The sequence below is a fragment of the Eschrichtius robustus genome, chromosome 16 (genome assembly GCF_028021215.1).
Source record: "Eschrichtius robustus isolate mEscRob2 chromosome 16, mEscRob2.pri, whole genome shotgun sequence".
NCBI classification, from domain to species: domain Eukaryota; kingdom Metazoa; phylum Chordata; class Mammalia; order Artiodactyla; family Eschrichtiidae; genus Eschrichtius; species Eschrichtius robustus.
The window spans coordinates 23,204,042-23,216,122 of record NC_090839.1 but is presented as its reverse complement, the minus strand read 5'-3'; the positions used below and the strand labels follow the sequence as shown (position 1 = coordinate 23,216,122).

Below are 12,081 nucleotides of genomic sequence, written 5' to 3'. Positions count from 1 at the left end.
AATGAGAATATATTCAGGAAAAGAAATTTTTTTTAAGAGAGTGAGAGAATCAGAGAGAGAAAGAGAAGCTTTCCTTCTTTCTGGGCATCTATTCCAGAAATAAAGTAATCTGAACCACGTATAATTTACTCACTAATGGTTGGCAATGAGGAAAGAAGACACATTACCTTTAGCAAAGTTGTATTTACAGGATTCAGGCGAGAATTGCATTCAACCTTAAAAAAAAGAGAGAGCGAGAGAGAATTTTATGAACTGCTAGAAAAATAAGAAATAGCTTGGCATGAGAATGATCTTCCAAGATCAATGGCTCATTTGGAGATGGCTGAATCAGCCGAATTACCAAAATACAAAAGTGGGAGACATATTTATATGAAGTACTTTATATCTTATATTTCTTAGTAGATCTAAAAATCTGGCAAAGTTCATTTTCTGAATCCGTTACAAGTAGAGTCTTTAAAGGACTACATGGTTGAATCTAATTCCTCCTACTCGCTACATAACATGGGGACAAGTTACCTAATTTAAAAAGTGAACTGGACCGTGGCCCTCACCTGTTGGGGTCTTGATGACTTCCCAGCACAACTGGCCCTTATGACTGGCCCTTATACCCCTCCCCTGCCCATTTCTCACCCCTTTCCCGTGCCCTGGAGGTAGTGGGTCTGCCATTCCTTACACCCTGATTCTCTTCTGCCTCAAGATCTTTGGCTATCCCATGTAAAGCTGAACTCTCTACGGTTTTTCTCTCACTGCAGCCATCACAATTAAGAATTACAACCTTGTATATTTACATGTATGGTATCTCATACCTTTGTATCCACAAAGGCAGGGGCCTCAAAGAAAATGTTCTGGGGAGATAATCTCCAGGTTCAACAATGTTTTATGGTTAACTTGATTAACTGGATCTCTTCTTTACACATGCTTGCCCAAGCACACATATAATACACTGCGCTAAGAGCATGGAATCTAGTGGGGTGGAAATGTAATATGAGGCAGAATGAGATCACTTGAAAATTTCACTTCTGAGCTGAGTGAGAATAGAAGAGTGAGTAGAATTTCTATAGCTAGAGTAAGAAGGGGTGGGCATTTGAAGGCTTCCAGAGTCAGGGGGAAAGCATAAGCAAAGACTCAGGGGATGCGAAGTGAGCGTGCAGGGCATGTGTGGGGTTACAGAGACAAGCATGGCGTGAGGATGCACCGTGGGGAGAGGTTGGAAAGACTTGAACTGACTGTGGAAGGCAAAAAGCCACAGAGGGTTTCTGGGGTGACAGGATGTGAGTTGTTTTAGTAAAATAACCAGCAGTGGCCTGTATGACAGACTGCAGAGGCAGTGAGCCAGTTAGGGAGTTATTAAAATTACCTAGGCAAGAACCAGTAACCCAGCTGAACGTTTACTCTGGGGATTGCTGATGGGTAGGTATTCAAAACTCTTCTAAAAGCACAGGATGATCTAAAAGCCAGAATCACCAAATCAAGGTTTTTGCTCTGTACAAATGACAACGCAGGCAGTGACAAACAAATGTACCCGTTTACTTACTATAGAAGGTGCTCTAAAGGGCAGAATGTAAAAACCGGATCCCTAACTGCCAGGCACAGTGCTGAGAACACAGTAGATATACAATAAATATTTTCTGGAAGAATGAACTCCCAAGTCTGTATTTAATATAATAAAGCATGCTTTTCTTGGTTCATCACTCTGTAATTTCTGTAACTTTATAAGAAGTCTCAGTTTCTGGTAGGCCAAGAACAACCGTTGGTTTTTGACTTGTCTACTCTCTCCCCAGCTCCAGGCGCAGAGACTCCGTCTTATTCATTTTTGTGTTCTCCACAGCACCGAGAGAATAGGAGATGCTCAAAAAATGATGCTGAATGAATATGTGAGCAAGAATAGCTAGCAACAGTGGCCAGAATTTGTGGAGTTTCTTCCTGCTCTTCCATGCATGGATATAGCCCTTTAATCCCTACCAACTTATGGGATAAAAGGCTCTGGCAGGGGAGCTGGTTTTCAATGTGTCTAGAAGAGCATCTAGTTTGTGGTACAGATGGGGTTCCTGAAGTTCTTCTCCTATAAACACTGAAGGTGTGGAAATCAGAAAGAGAAAAAGATCTTATCTGTATTGGCCAGCTTACACAATCTTGAAAAATAATTGGTAATGCTGCTTTAAGTCCATGTAATTTCCAAAAGGCAACTCAGCATTATTAGAGAATTCTGATTAAGGGTATTTTCTATAAACGATACTATTTTCATAAACACATGTTTATGAAAAAATGTTTTTTATAGATATTTTGTAGCATGTATCTCTACCTTTTTAGCCAAAAAAAGACTGACCTTTACAAAACTCCTTCTTGATGAGATCATCACTGTAACTTTATTACCTTTGGGGATTTTTTTTTTTTTTTTTTTTGAGTTGAGAGTTATTTGCCTCTGTGCTCAAGCCACACTATGTATTTCACACTAGACACGGAATGTTTTACAGGGTAATTCAGGGAAGTGTGAATATATTCTATTGTTACATCTATCTCACCCTACCAACACTCCCCCTGCCCACCAACCTTCTCATCTATGTCTGCATCTCTGATTATTTATTAGATTCCTTTTCTAAAAGCTTTACTTCCTAATGTTTTGCTCTAAATAGAGTGGAAGTGAAGTAGGCCAAAGAAAACCAGATAATTTCATGCAGATACTTAAGTTATATATGCTGTGGGAAAGACAAGCAAGTGATAACAGACTTATCAAAAACTGTCAGCTTCATCTGTAATTATAGAAGTGCAAATTAAAACAGTGGGATATCATTTTTAATCAAATTAACTACTAATGAAATTTAAAAGTCCAATGCTGAACAGCATGCTGTGAAACAGGCACTCTCATACGTAGGCAGTGGCAACACACTGTTATGTCTTTTCTGGAAAGGAATCTGGCAAAATGTATTAAAAACCTTACAGAGGTTTATGATTTTTGACACATTATGTCCATCTCATCCCAGAGAAATGATCAAAGATTCAGGCAAAGATTCTATAAGGATGTTCAACAGCAACATTATTAATGGTGCAAAATCAGAAATAATCAACAGGAGAATGAGGTTACATAAACAAGGGTATATTTATAAGACTGAATATTATACAGACATACTGACTTTATAGTATGGAAAAATGCTCTCAACAGTGCTAAGTCATGAGGTCCCAAAACACTGTATAGCTAGTATCATCCCATCTATTGTAAAGAAAAACATAATGGCTTGTCTTTGAGTAACGGGATCATGACTTCTCCTCCTGTCCTCCTATTTACCAATTTTCTACAATGAGCACATATTTTTTTTGCCAGTGTGCTACGTGCCTGAGGAAAGTATACAGGCTCCCAGCAGGCTTCTATATCTGTGGTGGCTGCAGAAGGCCAAGGCTGTCAGAAGTCTGACGATAAGCCAGTGGCCTTTACCTGTACTGCTTGCCACAGAGCAAGCTCCACCACCCAAAGCAGTCAAGGGCAGTCCTGATCCCTTCTGATGAAACCTAGTGATCAACGAGGAATTCTTCCTCCAAACTGGGTAACAAAGTGCAAACCCTGGTCTGTGTAATGAGAAATCACAAAAACTAGTACCTACCAACTGTTTCTAGTGCGTCAGCAGTGTGTTACACACAATTTATTGCATTTCATCTTATTCATCTTCACAACATCAGGACATACTTACCACAGCCTCAACTGCAGGTGAATTGTCACCTACCACCAATAAAGTAGAACACCTGGGGAAAGGGAAAATAAGAGGACGCTCAGCAAGCAGCACATATACTCCACTGAAAATGACTCTGTCTATGAAAGGCAAAGATGTGGAGCAATGCAGTGGGGGAGACTGAGGGACTTACTTTAATGTCTTTGATTTGTTATCATTTTGTCCCAGAATGGGTCTTTCGATCTCCAGGTCTCTGCGTCTAGAGAAACACAAAGGAATCAATGCACTTTTCAGGTAAAATCATGGCAACTCAGGTTACTTCCTGGTTGTGAAAACCAAAATGTATCAAGAAATCTGAAAACTATCTTTCTTTCACACAGATGAGGGAAGGGGCCCTTGTGCACTTTGTTCAGTGGCATCCTGAGTGGTACAGAGCAGGAAAAAGGGACTCTGCAGGATGCTAAAAGGAGGCAACCTCAAAACTCAATAGCAATGCTGTTGAAATCCTCAAGTCTTAAGTGTTCAATTTTCCAACTAGTTTATAGGAATAATTTCTTAAGGGGAACTTTTTTCTTTTTTTTTTTGGCCACACCACGTGGCATGCAGGATCTTCCCCGACCAGGGATCCAACCCGTGCCCCCTGCGTTGGGAGCACAGAATCTTAACCACTGGACCGCCATGGAGGTCCAAGGGGAACTTTTTTGGGGGAACATTTTCCTGGTAACTAACAGTTTAGTGCAGTACTTAATAACCTTTCTGATTTCAACAAAAAATAAGGAGGCTCTGTTACACGGAGGAAGGAGCTAGAGAGACTGGGTTCAAAACCTGGCTTTGCTCCTGACTGGCTGTGTGACTCTGGGTAAGTTACAGCTGACGCGTTTCCTCAATCTTTTTCCACGTACCCAGAAAGCTAAAAGGGGCTAACATTTTCACCTTGGAGAAGCTGGTCCCAAGATAAGAATTAAGCTTCTCTCCGTGTGTCACTTCTGCGTGATGACAGGACACCAGCAGAGAGACTGAATTGGGGCCCAAGACTTCTATTCTTTGCCTCCTCTACATGCACCTTTCTGTGCTACCTCAATTTGTGTGTTTTGTGTGTGTACACAACTTTAGGTACTTCTGGTCTCAAAATATCTTAAAAGTACAACTGGTAGTTGCACATGCCTGAAACAGCCTTCAGTTCATGCACTGCTCTTGAAAGCTGTCTTCATTTCTGTCTGAAAGCCCCTTCCCCTTCTACTGTGGTGAAAAGTACGAAAGCAATCCCATCACACAACACTGGAAGAAGTAGTTTATTTCCTCTTCTCCTTCTCTCTTAGATATCCGTTATCTTCTTAGACCTAGTCTGCCTTTAAGTGAAGGAACAGAAACAACTGTACCCATTATAGGAACCCAGGAAGAGCTGTAGGTTTTCTTGGTTGATATCTTGGGCAATATGCAGTCTGTAGGTTTGAATCAGGTCCAGGTTGGCCTGCAACTCTTCCTAGAACAATGAAAAGAAGACACAGGTGAATTTCTGAGCTACAGTACAAGTCTATCTTGTTTGGTTTGCATTCTCAATGCCCAAAGCCAAAGCTCCCTGCCCATGATGGGAGATGGGGCAGAGCCTGGGGGGCCTACTTATGTACTGGTAGGCTGAATGGCTTCTTTCTTATTTGCATCAGACTGGTTCAGTGCCATATTCTGTGTTGAATGAGGGCAACAAAGAATCTATGATGGAAAAGGTCGGTAATCAACTCCAAATCAAGCACAAAAACTTGGGGATATGCTCTGAATACCCTTCCCTGCAGCACAGAGGAAACTGCACTAAACTTGGATTCAAGTACTAGATGTGAAACTTAGGTTACCTAACCATTCGGAAGCCTAGTTTCCTTATTTGTGTCTTATTCATGTTCTGCCATTCTCATAAAAATAGATAGTGTCTGTAAAATAAAGATAATAACCAGCTACCTGCCAGGGCTGTTTTAAAAATTAAAAAAGAAAAGTTATATGGACTGTAAAGTATAAAATAAGTGGAAAGTAACATTTCTCTTATTAGCCATAAATCTGCATAATTAACTTATCTGTATCTTCATCAATATAATGGGTATAATATCTATTTATATACTATCATTTAATAATATACATTGTAGAATTACATATTACATTCCATTTATAATATTTTATTAAGTAAATTTATCATTTATTTACTCTTATTACCAATACTATATTTTTTTTGTTGAGGTAGGATTGACTTATAATATTATATTAGTTTCAGTTGTACCACACAGTGATTCAAAATTTTTATAGATTATATTCCATTTAAAGTTATTATAAAATATTGGCTATATTCCCTGTATAAAATTCAAGAGAAACAAAATGGTGTATCAGTAAAAAGAGAATCTCCCTCCCCACTACCCACTGTCCAGTGGTGCCTATCTTGCTGGTCTGGTCTTCTTGGAGGCCACCAGAATGAGCTGCTAGGTTTTTGTGTACATAAGCATATGTGTACATATAGGTATACACACACACACCCCCCCCCAGTAAATAGTTTTAAGCAGAACGGAAAATGTTTACACTGGAGGAAAGAAATGTATCAGGGATAGTGAGAGTCAGTAAATCTAAAGCAGTGTGTAAAGGTCACCACCAGCAAGCCTTGTAGAGAAACAGAGATAAGGAGAACGTGTATTTGCATACTCACTACTATATGGGTAAAGTGAGCCAAGAATACAGTAGGAAACTTACCAACTGGATCAGAGGCTACCTGAAACTAAAGGGCACTGGAGCCATTCCAAGGAAATGTGATAAATGCTGAAGATACTACGAAAAGTGAACAACAAATGAACCACATGGCAATTAAGAGATGAAATGACCTATCCAACTCCCCCTTGAAAGTCTGAAGGGGAATTTGAGCAGGAAAGTTTGAGATAAAAAAAAGAGAAGGAATGATATTGGTATAAAAGGGGTAAAACTGGCTTAAGTGCTAATGGAACTTCTCAGGAAAAGCTGTTATGTATAAATTGCACCCCCCCACTCACATTTTTTTGAAACACAAAGTGTAGTCTGCTACTCGTACCGTTCTACACTGTGCTTTTCCACTCAAAAGTACGGCAGAGGTCGTCATTCCTTATCAGGATATATGGAGCCACCTCATTTATTTATACTACCTGTTTTCCCACATGCTTGCTAGTACAAATGATCACTTTTTGACTTTTGCTAATTTGGTAGATAAGAAAGAGGATATCACTGTGGGGTATTTTTCTTATTAGAGAAGATGAGATTATTAACGTTTAGAAAACTAATTTGCTTTCATTTCAAAGCAATAAGAGCAATACAAGCATTTGCTTGCTTAAATTTTATTTATTTTTACTTTTATTTTTTATTTAACATCTTTATTGGAGTATAATTGCTCTACAATGGTGTGCTAGTTTCTGCTGTATAACAAAGTGAATCAGCTATACATATACATATATCCCCATATCCCCTCCCTCTTGCGTATCCCTCCCACCCTCCCTGTCCCACCCCTCTAGGTGGTCACAAAGCACCGAGCTGATCTCCCTGTGCAATGCAGCTGCTTCCCACTAGCTATCTATTTTACATTTGGTAGTGTGTATATGTCCATGCCACTCTCTCACTTCGTCCCAGCTTACCCTTCCCCCTCCCCGTGTCCTCAAGTCCATTCTCTACCTCTGCGTCTTTATTCCTGTCCTGCCCCTAGGTTCATTAGAACCATTTTTTTTTTTTTTTTTTTAGATTCCATATACATGTGTTTGCTTGCTTAAATTTTAAATGAACTCTTCAGCCTTGTGACAACCCGCTGTGACCTCACACATTTTTAATTAAACACACATTATATATATATTGTGAGGATGTTCTTACTTTGCAAAAATCATTAAAATTCCCTTCTTAGCTTTCCCCTATTCCAATGCAAACACCTCAGGGCCTCATTCTTCCAGGTCAGGCGATGTTTTGGCTAATCAACCTCCCGCAGGTATCCTACACTAAGTCTCCCACCAGGTTATTTAAAACCCCCAAATGTATCTTATAATTCCTTCCTCTTTGGCTTTTGAGCAAACTATTCCCCCTTCCTGTAATGATCCCCTTCCCCCCAAATTCTAAAATGTTGAATTTTATCCATCCTTCAAGGCCCAGCTGGGATGCCTCCACCTCGAAGCCTTCCTTGATCCTCTCCTGCCTTTGAATTCCTCTAGGTCCCTAATGGGGCCTCTCCTAAGATACCCTGACATGGTAGAAAGAGGAAAGCTTCAGAGTTAGACACACGTGGCTTCAAATCTCCCTTGATATGTTATTAGCTGCTGGCCTTGTATAAAACAATTCATTCTTCACCTGTAAAGTGGGAATAATACAATTCCCATTGTGAGATTATTAGATTGAATTGTTTAATGTACATAACACGTCTGTCTGAAATCTGTAGATGTTCAATGAAAGGTATCAATAGTTCTTATTACTTATCCCTTTTTACATGTGCTATAGCAGTATTTCTGTACATCTCATCTCTCCACAGAGTGAGCTCCTGGAGAAGAAGGGCCATATCTTATATACATTTGTCTCTCCCAATGCACTTAGCATGGAATTTTGTAAATTCTGTGAACTGGTTTTTAAGGTCTACAGTCAAAACCATGCATCCTTTGTCTTCAGGAAAGTACTCACTCTATCTAGCACTATGCAGTGGAAAGATCATGGTCTTTGAAACTTCCAATTAAAGATACTGGATTAAAATACAGCTTTACTCCTTCCAGAAAAATCATAAAAATAACAGTAAAATTTTTTCTTTATAAGCCATAAACTCGTAAGAACAAAGACAACAAAGAAAAGTGACAACAGCAATAACATTTTGAAAGTGGGAAAGCAGAAGGAAGACTGTAATCACTCATTTAACAGGCTCAATAAGGCTGCTAGGCTGGCAGTGGGCAAAGTGAAAAAAGTCAGCGATCATGTACCAAGGAGCCTGAAAAGGCCCAAGATTTGTCCGTACCAGTTCTCCCTGCAAGCAGAGGGTAAACATGGTACAAAGGATGACTGGTTCAAAGTCCTGTTTAATAAAGACGTAACATCCGGGACTTCCCTGGTGGCGCAGTGATTAAGACTCTACGCTCCCAATGCAGGGGGCCCGGGTTCAATCCCTGGTCAGGGAACTAGATCCCACATGCATGCCACAACTAAGAGTTCACATGCCACAGCTAAGGAGCCTGCCTGCTGCAACTAAGATCCAGCACAACCAAATAAATAAATAAATAAATATTAAAAAAAAAAAAAAAGACATAACATCAGGAAGACATAACAATGAAAACAGATGAAGCAAAAAGAAACAGAATTGAAGAGAGCAATAGAATATTCAACAATAACAGTTTGCAACTTTAATACCCCACTTTCAATTAAGGATAGAATAACGAGGCAGAAGATCACAAGGAAATAGAAGAAATGAACAACACTATAAACCACCAGACCTAACAGACATCTATATAACACTCCACTTAACAGCAGTAGAATGAATACATGTTATTCTCAGTGTACATGGAACATTCTCTGGGATAGACCAAGTTAGGACATAAAACAAGTCTCAATAAATTTGAAAAGGAATGAAATACTAAGAATATCCCCTGACCACAGTGAAATGAATTAAAAATCAATAACAGAAGGAAATTTGGGAAACTAAACAACATACTCCTAAATAATAATGGATCAAAGCAGAAATCACAAGGAAATTAGAAAATACTTTGAAATGAATGAAAATACCCTATAGAATGCAGCTATGTTAATATTTAGAAGGAAATTTACAGCTGTAAATTCCTGTATTAAAAAAGAAGAAAGATCTCAAATTCATAGCTAGCCTTCCACCTTAAGAAACTAGAAAAAGGAGAGGAAACTTAAAGCAAGCAGAAGGAAGGAAATAATAAAGATGAGAGTGGAAATAAATGAGAGAATAGAAAAAGAATGGGGAAAATCAATGAAATCGAAAATTAGTCAGCTAGACTGACCAAGAAAAACAGAGATAAAACTCAAAATTACTAAAAACAGGAATGAGAGAGGAGACATCACTATCAGCTTTACAGAAATAAAAATAATTATAAGGGAATATTATGAATAACTGTATGCCAACAAATTAGATAACCTACATGAAATGGACCAATTCCTAAAAAGACGCAAACCACCTAAAGTGTCTCAAGAAGAAACAAAGATTAAATTAGTAATATAAAAACTTTCCATAAAGAAAAACTTTGGCCCAGATGGCTTCACTGTGAATTCTGCCAAACATTTAAAGAATTAACAGCAATCTTTCCAAAACTCTTACAAAAAATAAAAGGGAGAATACTTCTCAACTCATTCTATGAGGCCAAGTATTACCTTAATACCAAAACCACACAAAGACCACATAAGAAACTTATAGACTAATATCTCTTATGAATATGGACACAAAAATCCTTAACAAAATACTAGCAAACCAAATGCAACAACATATAAAAAGGATTACACACCATGAGCAAGTGGAATTTATCCAGAGAATGCCAGGCTGGTTCAACATACAAAAATCAATAAATGTAATACACCATATTAAAAGAATAAAGAACATAAGTCACACATACATTTCAATAGATACAGAACAAGCATCTGACAGAATCCAACACGATTTCATGATAAAAGTGCTCAACAAACTAGGAAGAGAAGAGAGCTTCCTCTACCTGATGAAGGACACCTATGAACAATCCACAGCTAACATCATACTTAATGGTGAAACACTGAATGGCTTCCCCTAAGATCAGAAACAAGATGAGGATGTCCACTTAACACTTCTATTCAACACTGTACCAGAGGTTCTATCCAGGGCCTAGAAAGCTCTGCCTAGGCAAGAAAAAGAAATAAGACATATCCAGCCTGGACAGGAAGAAGTAAAACTATGTCTATTGCAGATGACATGATCTTGTATGTAGAAAATCCTAAGGATCCACAAAAAAACAATTAGAGCTAATAAATTAGTTCGGCAAGGTTGAAGAATACAAGGTCAATATACAAAACTTAATTGTATTTCTATACATTAGCAATAAACAATTCAAAAATGAAATTAAGAAAGCATTCCATTTATAATAGCACCCCCAAAATAAAATACTTAGGAAAAAATATAACAAAAGAAGTGGGAAGACTTCAGTACAAAACGTTGCTGAAAGAAATTTTAAAAGACCCAAATAACTGGATAGGCACTCCATGTGCATGGATTGAAACAGTACTGTTAAGATAGCAATGCTCCCTAAATTGATCTACAGATTCAACACAATCCTTATCAAAATCCCAGTTAGCTCTTTTGCAGAAATGGACCAGCTGACCCTAAAATTCATATGGAAATGGAAGGAATCCAAAACAGCCAAAACAATCTTGATAAAGAACAAAGTTGGAGGACTCACACTTCCCTATTTCAAATCTTACTACAAAGATACAGTAATCAAGACACTGTGATACTGGCAATAAGGCTAGACAAATATCAATAGGATAAAAATGAGCCTTCTAAAATAAACCCTTACATTTATGGTCAACTGGTTTTCAACAAAGGAGCCCAGACAATTCACTGGACAAAGAAAAGTCTTTTTTAAAATGATACTGGGACAACTGGATTTTCACATATAAAAGAATGAACTGGTACTCCAACCTCACACCATGTACAAACAATTAGCTCAAAATAGACCACAGACCTAAATGTTAAGAGCTAAAACTATAAAAATCTTACGAGAAAGGATAGGAGTAAATCTTCATGACTTTGGATTAAGCAATGGTTTCTTAGATATGACACTAAAAGTGAAAGCAACAAAAGGAAAAATAGATTGGATTTCAGCAAAATTAAAACTTTTGTGCTTCATGTAGAAAATAAACTTATGGTTACTGGGGGGGTAAGTGGGGGGAGGAATAAAGTGGAAGACTGGGATTGACACATACGCAGTACTACATATAAAATAGATAACTAATAAGGACCTACTACTATACAGCTCAGGGAACTCTACTCAATACTCTGTAGTGGCCTATATGGGAAAAGAATCTAAAAAAGAGTGGATATATGTATAACAGACTCACTTTGCTGTACACCTGAAACTACCACAACATTGTAAATCAACACTATACCCCAATAAAATGCAAACAAACAAAAAAAGATGCTTTCATTAGGTTAAACAAACAAAAATAAATAAATAAAAACTTTTGTGCTTCAAAGGACACCATCAAGAAAGTTAAAGACAACCCACAAAATGCAAGAAAATATTTGCATTTCATATATCTAAAGATCTGTATCAAGAACATATAAAGAAATCTTCAACTTGATAATAAAATGATAAATAATCCAACTAAAAAATGGGTAAACGATTATAATAGACACTTCTCCAAAGAAGATAAACAAATGCAAATCAAAACCATAATGAGACACTAATTCACACCCACT

General features: G+C 38.0%; 1 protein-coding gene across 3 annotated transcripts in view; it reads right to left on the bottom strand.

Annotated features, from left to right (window-relative positions):
• NDRG3 (NDRG family member 3) overlaps positions 1-12,081 on the bottom strand; it is an 83,399-nt gene that overhangs the window by 6,351 nt on the left and 64,967 nt on the right. For all 3 annotated transcript variants that reach the window (XM_068565375.1, XM_068565377.1, XM_068565376.1), the window contains 4 exons: positions 5,042-5,145; positions 3,856-3,921; positions 3,684-3,735; positions 168-215 (listed from right to left, as the gene is read on the bottom strand). In XM_068565375.1, coding sequence (XP_068421476.1) covers positions 168-215; positions 3,684-3,735; positions 3,856-3,921; positions 5,042-5,145 — 270 coding nt within the window. The remainder of the gene's footprint in view (positions 1-167; positions 216-3,683; positions 3,736-3,855; positions 3,922-5,041; positions 5,146-12,081) is intronic.